This window comes from Nilaparvata lugens, chromosome 11, assembly GCF_014356525.2.
Source record: "Nilaparvata lugens isolate BPH chromosome 11, ASM1435652v1, whole genome shotgun sequence".
Classification (NCBI taxonomy): domain Eukaryota; kingdom Metazoa; phylum Arthropoda; class Insecta; order Hemiptera; family Delphacidae; genus Nilaparvata; species Nilaparvata lugens.
The window spans coordinates 31,350,887-31,366,649 of record NC_052514.1 but is presented as its reverse complement, the minus strand read 5'-3'; the positions used below and the strand labels follow the sequence as shown (position 1 = coordinate 31,366,649).

Sequence of the window (15,763 nt, the reverse complement as noted above, 5' to 3'; positions counted from 1 at the left end):
TCCATAATTCATAAAATGGAATGCGACTTTGTAATTATAGAAAAGTATATCTACCCAGCCCCACTCATGTACACAATAGTAGAAAATACACGACTTTGACTTATCAGTGATAACTCTAAGGTAATTAAGTTCGTTAGTCATAAGTGTTGACCAACATGCTAATACATATGGAGACTGGTACAAACTTGTATTGAGCAAGAGAATAAATAGAGATCATTTCGAGCTCTGGGCACCTGCTGTGTAGATCGATTACTTGTGGGTATTGTGAAAGCACCTGGTGTCCAGACCGAGAGAGAGAGAGGTCATTAGAGACAAAGTTATTCGAATTTCGTGAATTATAACTGGCCATTAGATGTTGTTAGCCAGTGATGTAAGAGAACACAACAGGTAGTCGTGAAATGGAAGTATAGCTAGATTCACTTACAACTGTCAGCATTTTTTGAATGGGGAACAGTGGAGTCACTAATATTAGGAATGCTGACAGAACAAAATGAATTTTACCACAGTGAGTTTCACTTCCAACTGTCAGAATTGGTTAAATGGGAAGCTTTACTGTTAGCAATTAAGAATACTGCCAGATTCAATTGAATCCCTTGTGTGCCGAATAATTTGCAGAAGGCCGACTATTAATCAGCAGACATTTAAGCCACAGTGGGATTTGTTTCTATAGACAGATTCACTACATACTGGCAGCATTGCTCATAAGTAATACAAATGCTTCCCATTCGACTGATGGTGCCAGTTGAAATCAGAACTGAGTTCTGCTCGAGGTCCATTGAAAGTGATGAAGTCCAGTGATGATGGTCTCAAACATATCCTATCAAATTATCATACGCGTACTAAGCTCTTGTGCGTTGAGTAATTCTCTTGCTCTTCCTCACATGTCACCTCTTCGATATTCCTATCCTTTTTTTTCATAATTCTACTCATTTTTTTAGGCTTCCAACTCTCCATTTACACTCTTTTCTCCATCTAACTCTCCTTTTCTACCCCATCTTTTCAATGCTATCCAATTGAGTCAAATATGCTTCTGTACAAATTCACTCAGCTGTTTCTCCCTTACTTCGTAATCTGTTACTTCTAGCCTACCTTTCTCAACGCTTCTTAATGTTAAAAAAATGTTTATTGTCTCATATTATCATTTTTCTCTTTTCTACGATAGTGATGCAATTTCTCCACTTCTCTCCTCTAGTTTTCTTTTCAACGTTCAAGTCTGTTTGAAACCTTCTATTTTTCTTAGTTTCTCATTTACTGTATATGCCTATTTTCATCATCATCCTCCTTTATATTCTGAATCTCTTCATTGTCAGTACCTACTTTCTCCATTACCTTTTCGTCAGACTTATTCACTCTTCATCTCTCTATTACGCTCCATGCTTCATTTTTTCTTTGAGTATATTTATTCCACTTCTTCGTTCATGACTCACTTGACTTCCACACTTGACTCACCCTAGATTATTTAACTATATAATAACTAGTAATAACAGAGAAAAGGCAGATATATTTGCTAATCATGTAGAAGAAATCTTTCAGCCAAACAACATACAATCTGAAATTGATCCTGAAGAAGATATAATAGATGATTTAGATACAGAGATTGATCTAGTTTCTATAAATGAGGTTCAAGAAGAAATAAAGAATAATCTGAATACCAAAAAAGCACCTGGGTTTGATCTGATTACAGGTGAAATCTTGAAGAAACTTCCAAGGAAAGGTATTGTCATGCTAACATATTTATTCAATGCATCACTCCGATTACAGCATTTTCCTTCAATTGGATGGTGGCAGAAGTCATTAGGCTACTGCAATATTTTCTATTAAATACAGCCTACAGCAGCATAGATAGCAATATGTTCAATATTCTAATATTGAGCGATCAATAATCTTTGAAATGATTTCAAGACAAAACATATACATATAAATTGATAGCATGAAGTTATCTAGAATATCATGATCTCAAGACAAAATCTAAACATAGAAATTAATAGCCTTGGAGTAAACTAGAATAATATGTATAGTGTATTTCATTGGAGTATTAACTGTAAATTTTACCACTTTTAATTATTAATACTCATATTTTCTATAAATAAAGACACAAATAATATGAAAATTAGCTCTAGCGATTATATATAATCAAACTTCCAAGTAGCCCTATGAATGAGGATTCCATACTCTAAAAATGGAAAACACCATGTGATTTGAGGCATCAATTTTTGTTCAGATTGATTAAAAATTGGGTGATGGAAAACCTAGAGTGATAATTTACTGATAACCAATGCATAATATATGTGAGCACAGAAATAGGATACAGAAATATTATGTATATCATATTCATATTGGGAAGTCCATAATTCATAAAATGGAATACGACTTTGTTAGAAAAGTATATTTACCCAGCCCCACTCACGTACACAGTAGTAGAAAATACACGACTTTGACTTATCAGTGATAACTCTAAGGTAATTAAGTTCGTTAGTCATGAGTGTTGACCAACATGCTAATACATATGAAGACTGGTACAAACTTGTATTGAGCAAGAGAATAAATAGAGAGCATTTCGAGCTCTGGGCACCTGCTGTGTAGATCGATTACTTGTGGGTATTGTGAAAGCACCTGGTGTCCAGACCGAGAGAGAGAGAGGTCATTAGAGACAAAGTTATTCGAATTTCGTGAATTATAACTGGCCATTAGATGTTGTTAGCCAGTGATGTAAGAGAACACAACAGGTAGTCGTGAAATGGAAGTATAGCTAGATTCACATTCTACTGTCAGCATTATTTGAGTGGGAAGCAGTGGGGTTACTAATTAGGAATTCTGACAGTACAAAATGTATTTTAATACAGTGAGTTCACTTCAAACTGTCAGAATTGGTTAAATAGGAAGCTTTACTGTTAGCAATTAAGAATACTGCCAGATTCAATTGAATCCCTTGTGTGCCGAATAATTTGCAGAAGGCCGACTATTAATCAGCAGACATTTAAGCCACAGTGGGATTTGTTTCTATAGAAAGATTCACTACATCCTGGCAGCATTGCTCATAAGTAATACAAATGCTTCCCATTCGACTGATGGTGCCAGTTGAAATAAGATCTCTGCTCGAGGTCCATTGCATCTAGTGATGAAGTCCAGTGATGATGGTCTCAAACATATCCTATCAAATTATCATACGCGTACTAAGCTCTTGTGCGTTGAGTAATTCTCTTCCTCTTCCTCACATGTCCCTCTTCGATATTCCTATCCTTTTCTTTTTCATAATTCTACTCATCTTTCTAGGCTTCCAACTCTCCATTTACACTCTTTTCTCCATCTAAGTCTCCTTTTCAACCCCATCTTTTTAATGGTATCCAATTGAGTCAAATATTGCTTCTGTACAATTTCACTCAGCTGTTTTTTCCTTACTTCGCAATCTGTTACTTTTAGCCTACCTTTCTCAACGCTTCTATGCTATAGGAAATTATCATTCTCCTTCCTTGTCTCAAGTTATCATTTTTCTCTCTTATACTATATAGTGTTGCAATTTCTCCAGTTCTCTCCTCTAGTTTTCTTTTCAACGTTCAAGTCTGTTTGAAACCTTCAATTTTCCCTAGTTTCTCATTCACTGTATTTGCCTATTTTCTTCATCATCCTCCTTTTATATTCTGAATCTCTTTATTATCAGTACCTACTTTTTCCATTACCTTTTCGTCAGACTTATTCACTCTTCATCTCTCTATAACGCTTCATGCTTCATTTTCTCTCAGAGTATATATATTTTCTACTTTTCCGTTCATGACTCACTTGACTTCCACACTTGACTCACCCTAGATTATTAAACTTTATAATAACTTCACTATGAAAATAACTTAAGTATATTTCCACTTCATCTTTTGTTTTCTTTCGGCTCTCCTTCTCTACAATTGCTTCTCCTTTTCAAATACTACTCTCTATTCCTTTTTTATATTTTTTTCTCATCCCTTTTACCACTTATCCCCTTCCTTTCCTTGTTTTCTTCTATCACATACTCTCTATTCGATTCACTCCTCACCTCAGCGACGAGTAGATATTAGAATTATTCCTAGTTGGGTAGCCTAATATTTGTTGAGTCTTACACAGTTGATAAATTATTGTTATTCCTTCCTTACTTCTCATTTCCCTATTCCATCCCCTTGCTATCATATCTTCTCCTATCCTCTGCTAGTTCTCTGTATCTTGAATTCGATATCTCTTGAAGGATTGAACGAATTCGTTGAGCTCCTTCCATCTCAAGAACTCGGAGCATCTCTCTCCATTCGACCAATGTCTTTATCTCTCCTTTCCACGCAACCTACCTCTCACTCCAACAGAAAGAGCACTTGTCAACACTAACAAGTATTAATTGCTGTTTTCAGTGCAGCTAAATTACCACTTCATCATCTATATGAGCTTTGGAAAGTTGTTTCCAAATGAGAAGGCCTAACGAGTCATCACTTGTCCTGTAATGAAGAAATATTGTCTGTATTCTAATTCCCGTATTCAACGTTCGTTTGAAACATGAAATAATTCCTCTGTATGTTGAATCAATGTGAATGTTTTGAAGTTAGTGCTATTACATACAGACGCACAATCCGCATCAATATTCGAAAATTAGAGGGTTTAAATATAACAACATAATGTTATGAGAAGAGCTGCCTCTTCACAAATAAGAGATCAACACCAGAAACACTATGAGAATTTCAAAGTCAATTGACAACAAGTTTTCAATGGGAATTATCAATTCTGAGTGTTAAAAAAAGTTATTGTTCTCACCATTTTGCAGTCACTTCCGTGAAGGCACGTCTTATGATGAACTGCACTCCTTGAGAACTGAAAACAGAGAATAAATCCATTATCATTCAATGGTAATTCATTTTGGGCTTACGGTAGGGATTCAAAATTGCTTAATTATAAATATTATTCGAATACTGCTGGTGAATAAGAAATGACGCCGACTACTAACTACAAACTGAAGTGATGATAATTGTAGCTATACAATTTGGTTATTGGGAATAGTGGTAAAATGGGGTGTCAATCATAATAATATGTGCGATTTCTCAAAGTTCAACTTTTCGTTATTTGTGATTATTATCTAGATTTATCAAGAGGTTTTTATTATGGCTTGAAATTTTTCAAAATCTGTTCAATATTTTTCTAGTTTTCAACATACCACTGCAGTGGATTATAATTTGAATTTAATATCTCCTAAGTAAACATTTTAGATTCAAAAGTTTATTTTGGGATTATAATATATGTGGTGAATATCAATGAAGAGCATCTTTTGTACTGATTTTCAATCAAAATTCGGGAATGGTATAGTAAGAGCCTGTCCATTAGATTTCCAATCATATCATATTTATTTGTTCTACCATTGTTGAATGATAAACAAAACATTTTCAATAATATTTACATATTGTCATTTGAAAGCCGAAACTCAACCTCCTTTACCTTCCGTTTCAAACTTGGAACCTAATTGAACAGGACCTTTCAGGTAATGTTCATACAATGGACAAAATTGAAATCTCGCAGATTATTCTTAGGCACTACCTAAGAATGTTATCCAAACATTGTCTGTGAATGATTAGCTATGAAGCATACTGCTAACAACTAGTTAGACAAAAGCTTCTCTACTTGTGTGATTTAAACATTTTATTGCTACAGGATTCCGCAATAGTTTTAGAAACATCTGTAGCACAGGTTTTGAGTGAGATCACTCTAAGACCAAATCCCTTTGTCTCTAGCTCTGAGCATACTTATCAATCATCCGCTTGCTATCCATCTGCTTGCACAACCCATTAAAGATACTCAGTTCCCAGATTGACTTACTAAAGTAGGCCTAGTTCGATCCGACATTTGAAACTGATCATCAATCAAACTCTTGACACAAGGAGCAAGGAGCTGTTTTCCTAGCAACAATCCCGATAAGAAAATAGCATTTCAGGAGAGATCTGCTACAAAACTCAACACCGAGAAAATGTCGACAGCCTACATAACTTGTACATTAATTAGTTACATCACTGCCGATGATTGATGAGATAGAAAGGTGTGGGTTTATAATTCTCATTAATTTTCATATAAATAACTAGTTCAGACACCTGTAATGAATAGCGACACCTACACTGACTTACAGAAGTTCTTCATTGGAACTTTGTTTGAAGGACAATATCAAGTATTCCTTATAAGTTTAGATTTGAAGTTCAATTGATAAATAATTGATCTCCAATGAATAGAATCGATTCCCACCCAAATAACAATATCGAAAATCATCATTTCAATGATGTAATAGATCAAAATAGATAATGTGAACAATTATTCCTTCATTAATACCTATCAATTTCCTCATGATTCAAAATCAAAATAGCTCTGATTGAAATTGGATGGTATCAAATCAGAGAACCCCATAGCAATTGAAGAGAGGTGAATATGATATGAAGTTTTTCACTTATAGTGAGAAACATTTATCGTATCTATTTTTCTACAATATGAGATTATTATTTATTATATCAATGTTTGTAATTGTTTGGAATCTGTTGGATTCAAATTTCATTGGAACAGATGAACTGATGGAGTCACAACAAATCAATAAGGGTTCACAACAATCAAGGGTTCTATGTTGTACTTTGACGTCTTCTGCAGTATTTTTTTATTCAATACCAATTCATCAATAAAACACTGGAAAGTACTGGAGATATAAAAATGTGAAACTATTTCTACTTTTGCCTTCTTTAGGACGAGTATCTTTCTCTAAATTAAATGTTGGAAACTGTTTATTTTCTGGAATCAAGTTTCCTCTCAAAACTATGATTCCTACAGGGAAGAATTATATCAAATTACTCCTGAATGAAAGCATCTCATTAGATTCTATTATTGGTTATAAATGACAGATAAAATAGTACCTCCCAATGTTAACTGTATCCCCAACACATAGAGAACACAAGAGCTTTTATGGAGTGCAGTGCATCACTGATTTGCTAGATGGGAGGGTTGTAATAGGAGAGGGGAGGCTTTGGAACGTCACTTCCATTCAAAATTATTCTTCAACGTCCTGGCTACATCCCCTTCGCTTAGTGAGAGAAATATTAAGAGAGAGAGTCAGAGATATAGAGTGTGAGTAGGAGAAAGAGTACGAAAAGAAGAGCAGAGGAAAAAGAAGGAGAGAGAGGAGAAAGGGATCGAGTGAGTGAATTAGAGGAGAGAAAATGAAGAAGCAAAAGAAGAGGAGGAAAATACAGATGATATAAAGATTAGATTAGATTGATTCATTAAAATATATATGCAGGCTTGTAGATACACTGATTTACAATAATGAATGGCAATATAGCAGCTTATTATTCAATGACTTTCACAGAGTATGAAGAATTATGAATCAGAAGGGAGATTAAATTCAATTTGAACTCATAGAATAAAAAAATGTAATGAAACAACATAAATCAACAAATAATTATCGACTCTCTGAGAATGATTTAAGAAAATATCCTCTCCATTATCACAGGAATGGAGGGAGATAATTTAATTTAAATGCCTCTATCAAGGGTGGAGTTGGAAATGTTGGTTCTCTCTCTCTCACATCCTTGAGAAAATAAAAGAGAGAAAATAAAAAAGAAAGAAAAAAGGAAGACAAGGCGGAGAAGAAAAAAGGAGAAAAAGGAAAAGAATAAAAAGAGATTGATTGATTGATTTTATTATGACGTGCCAGGTCTCGATAGACCCGTTGCACTAAACAACAGTACAATACAAAAACAAATAAACAATATAAAACAGTATTCAAATAAACAAAAAAAACAATAAAAGTATTACAAATAAAAACAGTTAACTATTGAACGTTGAAATAAAATTAAATTAGATAATATAAATTAAGATAATTATAAGTCGGATTATAATGATGATAATAAAGATAGTGAGAGAGAAAGAATTGGAATCAGGAAGAGGAGGAGGAAGAGAAGAAGACAAAGAAGAAGAGGGAGAAAGCAATCATTATGATGAATAGGATGATAAAAACAAAAAAGGATTGAAAAAAGAAGAAAAATAAGTGAGAGAGTGGGTGAGAGAGAGAGCAATGAGAAGAAAAGAGCGAATGATAGGGAAAGAGAAGTGACTGAGGATGGAAGGGTATGGAAGAGAGAGAAAACGAGAGAGAGAGAGCGTGTGGAAGTGAGGAAATGACCAAGAGTGTTGTAAGGGTTAAGGGTGAGAGTACACCGCTATATTTACCGAAATAAATCAAATATTACATTATAATTTGATTTCACGCACGACTCCCGCAGGACAAGGGCAGCAGCACACAGCGCAGACATAATGGGTGTCACTTCCAAAAATTAACGCAAAGGGTGGTTGCAAATGAAACATAGCACGTTGCAAATGGAACACACGTAAGGGTGGCAAGGGTTGAAAGCATGATTATTCTGGCTCTGAAAACTGTGGGGATGTTCCCGACAAAGTTAGACCAGGATTTATTGTCGGCGAGTGTTGTCAATATGAGGCATGTTTTAAAACGTATTTTGCAATAATTTTTGTAGCAGATGAAAGGTTTTTCATGAAGGGAATCTGATGATCATCTGGGAAACAGTATGTAATAAATGACAGATGAAAAGGTTTTTGTGATGAAAATATGATCCACATGTTATTATTCAATAAATGGCAGATGAAAGGTTTTTGTGAAGAAAATAAGATTCATGTTCGTTAGGAATGGCAACTAAAAGGTTTTCCATTAAAAGTGGATGCTCATCGTGAAAGGATGTCAAATCAATTCTGATTTAATGTTCTTAATAAATTTTGTATTTTTATAACTTTTTTATAACCAAATGGGAGATATTTCAGGGAATCTGATCAACGTACATCTAATAACCCTGCACCAGATTGAGAGCTTCCCATTCGAAAACATCAATGTCCATGGGTAACATGGTATTAATCATTACATGTGACAGACATGTTTTCTAATTTTTATGATCCTATTTTTTTTAATTAATTTTGTTTTTCTTTGGATGTCATTCATTTCCATAGTATGTGATTTAGTTGTTATTTTCGTTGAGGTTGTTGATCGTGGAACATGTTCCCTTGATTGATAACGGCATGGTATCAGAAAAAATGTTACACTTTCATGATTATTTGTAATCTGTTGAAAAAGATATGAGAATGATAGGAAAACAAATTGATGAGAACCTTTTTTGATGAACATTGAGAACTCTTGTTTGATGTTTGAGTTGGAGTGATGCTACTCGAAAATTTGAGCGATATAGAATTATTGTTAATCCCAATAAAGATTATGTTGTTATAGCTAACTCAAGGTGTTAGATTTCAGGCACAGACAAAATGAATAATAATTAAGTATTAATTTACTTCCTCAATGATTTCAGGTGAAATACACAGCAATATGATTCGCAAGATGTAGAAGATTCCTATTTGATACCTATCATCTCCATAGGAAATACTACAGTAGTAGGTATTATTTATCTATTTATTCATTTATACAAATACAAACCAGGTAAACACAACAGGCATAACACCCAAGGCGGTTATGTAAAAATGATAACTTAATTCGCACACTATTTTGAGTTATAGTTATATTCAAGCTAATATTACTTATTACGACAATGTACTTCCAACATTATTCAATCTATAGTTTCACAAAATTCATATAGGCCTACATTAGATGTATCACTACTTCACAATCTAGGTGGCGCTCTATCAAAAGTTAACGATCAACAAAAAAATGTGAAACGGTCACGTCAACAATAGCTGAAAATATTCTAAGACTTTCAATTTGGGAAGATTTTATCAAGTTTGAATACAAGGAAAGTACTACAGATTCCTATCTAGCGATTCATAGAGTATTTCTATAGTTGTAACTCAACTATATACACGTTTGTGTAATAAAATTCAATTATCTGATGACATCTCAGACTCTGTAATTCTCATATTATTGTTCTATTTCTGAATTTTAATTCCAAATAGGTGATGAATATCAACTCACCAGAATAGATTTTATTAAACAAGATTGATATCTACAATTACTTGCAGCTCCAACCCTCCAATTCCTGTGGCTGAGGTTTAATATTGATCGAATCAATCGTATTGTTTCTAAAGCTACAATTTTTTATTATTCGATTGCAGGCCTACTGGAATGAACACATAATAATGTGATCACTAAATCAAACATTTTTGTGCAAAGATCATTATTTCCCGTGTATTTTTGTGTTGATTTTTCACAACTTATGACTGTACTGAGATAAACCCACCTACACTAGTATGTATTCGCCGAACCATACCAGAGAAAACTTCCATTCAAGATTGTTTATTCTGAGAACATACATGAACATGTTTATAGTTTGTGTTTGTATTTAGTCCTCCTACCCTTAACTCTATGATATTCTGATGTTATAATTCATAATAATGAATTGGTTTAATTCATAATAGAGGGGAGCTGAAGAATACAAGATATAACGCATCTGCTCAACCGTTACAGAAGTCAGTTTTTTATATTGTGTTATCCATCAAAATTATCCATTGTGGTCAGGGTATAGGGTGGAGGATGATTAGAGGTTGGGCCACTATACTATACTATAAAGATTAGTAGTAATACACTACATTGTGATCGGATTTTTTATGTAGGCATTGGGATAATAGGCCGGGTAGTTTAGGCTTATTAGTGGAATACGCAGAGGCTGACATTGTGAAGGGGTGTTGGTTAAATTATAGATCTACAGTCAATAAATTACAGATATTCAGACCTTTCCATCGATTTTTCCCTGTGCTTCAAAATATTCTTGTAGCTTCATTAACTATAATTCATGAGATTAAACTCATTGGAAGTCTCCTCATCTCTTCATATCGTCACGAGGAATTGATATGATATTCAAAGAATATAGTATGAATGATATGGAATTTTTCAGTATGTCTTCCATCATGATAATTATTGTTACTGAGATTTCTATAATCCACAATACAATGAGGAGAATTTGGGATTCAATCCTGAGGTGTATCAAAAACAAAAATGATTTATGTCGATTTTAAGAACATTCTGATTTATTTCCAACTCATTCAGTATGATAGATTGTAATTCTGTATGTGGAAGACTCTTTAGCGCATTTAAATCAAAATATCTCATTCTAATTAATTTCAATTACTTATAATTGTATGAATTATCTTATTATTATATATCTTATTATTAATATACTTATCGTATAAATGGATAAGTGAATAAAGAATATACCTACATTTATTTGTAGCACGGCCAATAAAAAATAGTAAAAATTATTCATTTGTATTGATATTTATCAATTATTATTTTAAAAATTTCAATTCCAGTAAGAATAGAATACTACGGTTAGTTCATAACAGCCGCTATTCGAAACAAAGCATTCAAATATAACAGTAATCTTTTCCCACCTGTCATGTGCAACACACGAAAAATTCCAGATTTTCCCATGGAGATCACAGAATACATCCATCTGGCGAGCAGTGGAATACCAAATACGAATTAGACACGACGCTGGAGATTTGTTTGGTGGCAAACGACGGCTGGGGTATCAGAGGTTCATCTAGAGACTTATCACGTACCTGAGACCACTTTCTGCCTGCTTGTGAATCACGTGACTCCAATGCTGAGTTCATTGTTTGTTAGCGCATGCAGCATGAGTGTGAGATACGTGAGTGGTGGTTGGGACTATGTGACACACCAGTGTCATGCATGATGAACTCTTGGCAGGTGGTGTCATGAGAGTGTCAGGAGTTTGTAGTGGAGGACATCTAAAGGTGCGTACAGATATCCGCGAACATGAGCAATTCACTTTTAATCAGCTGATTGTACCTGTATTTTCACAGAAACGGTAAGATACAGATATAAAAAGCTTGGCATCAGCTGATTGAAAGTAAATTGCTCATGTTCGCGGCGCGTAAATCTGTACGCATCTTTAGATTGAGATCCGAAAAGCTTTGAGGATTTAAGAGAGTTCCGTAATTCACAAAGTTCGGAGTTGCAAAATAAAGTGAAGAAATCATGATTATCCCACAATTGACGCCTGATTGTCAATTAAAATAAACGAAATATGTCACTGTGAGAAAAGAAGGATACTGTAATGAATGTGAAATGAAAGACTTTTTTGGAATAATGATTTTGGAATTCAGAATCAGTTTGATATATGATTGTTGGAAATTGTAGAAGAGAATTTCTATGATTGTCGATTGCGATTGTTTGAGGACTTTATTTATGAAGATTACAATATATTATACTGGCTTATACACTTATATACAATAGCTTACAATACAGCAAAATTATAGATGAATTTACAAAATATAAATAAAGAAAATAATTATTGAGCTGTATATGATATGAAAAAAGAAATTTGTAATAACTATAGATAAAATAGATAATATTGTTATGCATCTACATAAATTGGCGGAGCTTTGGACATATCAATGTCCATTCTTCGGAAAGAATATTCGAAGTATCCTTCCCACTAACTCTCTACCAAAGATAGAAGATGGGAGATACAAACCAGTAAGAGAATAATAGAAATGGTGTGATAAAACGCGAAATGCTCTAATATTAGAGAAATAGATTGATTTTTTAGAGAGCTCTTCTGTGATTTCTAAAATCTCAGAAATTTGCAACCAACCTAGAAAAATTAATTTTTCAGAATAATAGAGATACTGCATTCAACTTCAAAAACATGCCTGTTGAAATGTAGAGTATTGAATTCAATAATAATCAAGATGCAGAGAGATTCATGTAGTTTCTACTATTTTCAATTTTTCAATTTCAATTTATTTATTCACACACACACACACACACACACACACACACACACACACACACACACACACACTCATAAGATACATCAATATAAAATAAAAATTAATTACATCAATGAAAAAACATTACAGTATAAAATAAATAACATAAATATGAATATTTAATTTTGAAGTGAACAAGTTTAAAATCTTGACGACAATGATACTGATGCTGGCATTTTCTTCAATCCTCATGGAATAAAGGAATTCAGTGCTGAATTGACTGAGTTCAAAGGTAGACGATTTCATTAGATTCAGCTTATAGAAATCCAATATCGCCTGCTAATCAGAGTTCAACAAACGAAGCTCATAGCTCCTATACTCCATAGAGAAGCAAATGCCATTCAAATTGTTGCGGTCATTCTTACAATATTATTCTCACTACAATTATTTCTCTCAAGATTTGACGAGAGTATCGTAGTAGTTGTCTCAATTCTTTAATTGAAGACAGTGATTTTGCTGGATATGTTAGCAATATTATATGAATCATTATACATTTTTGTGATTCATTATATTTTATGTTCATCTGAATACAACAAATTTAATTTTCTTTCAAATGAGCTGGAGATGGGATGAGAGATAATATTTTCATTATTACCCATATTAGGCCTATAATATATCATAAAAATTTATTATTGATATGATGATTATATTGATATGTATTATGGTTATTACTCATGTGATTAAGTTGGAAACTTGGAAATGAAATTCTTTGTAAAGCTGAAAGTAAGATGATTATGAGTGATTACAACATGAATGGTATTGTCATGTTATAATGACAGTGGATAAAGATAGGAGAATAGCGATGCCGATTCTCTGCATTAATTAATTATATTTCTACACTGTCAAAAACATACTTGGCATCGTTGTGGACCTAGAAAAGGATAGTACCACCGGCTTTGTCGAATGATAGACAAGGATAGCAAAACAAAAGTTGATCAAATACTGTCATTATAACGTGGACCTCACTATAGTTATAATCACTCAATTGCTCAAAATCTATGAACTATTGCAAACAAACAGTGCCTGAGAAAATATCAAACTAGTCTCTTGGACTCTGTGATTCTTCAAATTTTTATCAGTCAAAAGAATAGAGTTGGAATAAAATAAGGATGATTACGACAATGAATGGATACTAACTTTTTTCACTTTGGTAAAAGATCAATATTCTTCTTCAAAATCTGTTAGAAATATGTTTAACTATATATATATAAATATATATGAATATATATATATATATATATATATATATAATATATATATATATAATATATATATATATATATATATTGTATTTTTTCATTTCTCTAATAAGAATATTGAATTGACTATCCATTTTCTGATAATTCTAAGAATCACAAGTAAAAAATGAACGAAAAGAAAGTTAGATAACTTTTGCCTATTCCATATTTTTGATTCACAGATATTCATTTTCTCTGTTGATGAACCTTTTATTTCTACAATCTTCTATTTGATAGGGGATAAAATATGTCATTTGAGTTACCTTGCTGATGCATTCGACTCTGCACTGTGCCACTCTGAGCGGAGATCCAATATCAGCGGTTGTTAGTCCGTCCACGTGTTCACACATGCTCCAAACCACAAACAAACACAACAAAGTCATATAATCCAAAAACACGCGCACCAATTCCATTTTCAAAGAATTTTCACTGAATTCCTCTACTCGAACTGTGGTTTGTCATTGTTTCTAGCACAAAAATCACCACTGTGTATTTTTATTACACTTTATCACAGGTAGAAACAAGTGGTTCCTATTCTAACACACAGAGTGTCATTGTTTTTCATGAATACTTGAAAAAGCTTTTACAAAATTATTTGAAGCAGTTTGTTGTTACAGATACTTTTGAGAGAATAAGAACTATTTCCTATGAAATACCATGTCATTATTCAAACATGTTGTATCACTTGGTTCTCATGCTATGATCATTGTTTCTACAGAAACCACAGTAGGATTTAGGGGAATATCAAGTTTGTAAAAATTTTGATTGAATAACAATGATACAACGTGGATTTCTATTCACAAACTGTCACGTGGTGATGGAATAATCAGATCACAAAGTAATGACAACGAAAATCAAGATGGAAAACGTTGAAACTAGATAATATACTACACAAAATTAACCAACTAATTACAAATCGCCTGGCCTATAGTTTAGAATATCCTAATCAAATATATTGTCAAATAATTGACAAAATGGTTGACAGTGATAACCGGCTTTTTTTAGGTTAGGCCTGATTTAAAAACAAAGTTTTATTCAGCTCTTCCTAAAATAAACCAACTACACTACACTCAACATTATTTTATAAACAAAATTAGTGTCTTGATTCATCCAAATCATTATTTAATAAAGATGTTTTCCGAGTTTTCGCAAGTAAATTTCGCGAGCACCGATATATTCGCGCATAGATACGTCATTTTCTGTCTCTCTCCTGCCAGACTCGACCGTCCTATCTCGCGGCCGGTAACAGACTGAATCAAAGACAGAACGAATCTACCGACCAACCCAGAGCCCACCTTTCTACTTCAGCGCTAAGCGATCAGTTAGTTACTCTTTCGTCCGCTAGAGGTCGTGTGTGACGCTGTAGATAAGTGATAATGTTGTGGGAATCTGCAGTGCTCTTGTTAAAGGTGGTGGCATAGAATAAAACAATAGAATAATGGAAAAAGCGTATACGCTTTCTATGGTGGTGGGTTTGAGATTTTTTATTTGTTGGATTTCAATTATTTTTTATCCTCTATTGCATTTTCAAACTGAATTTTTTCTGGATCTCCACTTTAGCAAAATATGAATATGAGGATCAATTCCATAGCAATAACCGAGCGCAATTTGAATTGGGTATTTTCTGGAGTAACTAGTATATAAAAATTCTGACTATCACTAATATATTCAACGTAAAACATATATGTATATAAAATATTGGAGCTACCAACAAAAATCCCGAGGAATAAATTTGAAAATAT

General features: G+C 33.3%; 1 protein-coding gene across 2 annotated transcripts in view; it reads right to left on the bottom strand.

Annotated features, from left to right (window-relative positions):
* LOC111049824 overlaps nucleotides 1-15,283 on the bottom strand; it is a 64,579-nt gene extending 49,296 nt beyond the window's left edge. The window contains exons 1-2 of one of the 2 annotated variants that reach the window (XM_039438549.1): nucleotides 14,285-15,283; nucleotides 4,765-4,821 (exon numbers count right to left, since the gene is read on the bottom strand). In XM_039438549.1, the coding sequence (XP_039294483.1) occupies nucleotides 4,765-4,821; nucleotides 14,285-14,434 (207 nt within the window). In that variant the 5' untranslated portion in view covers nucleotides 14,435-15,283. The remainder of the gene's footprint in view (nucleotides 1-4,764; nucleotides 4,822-14,284) is intronic. The other variant, XM_039438550.1, reaches the window with a different exon arrangement.
* Nucleotides 15,284-15,763: the final 480 nt, after the last annotated feature.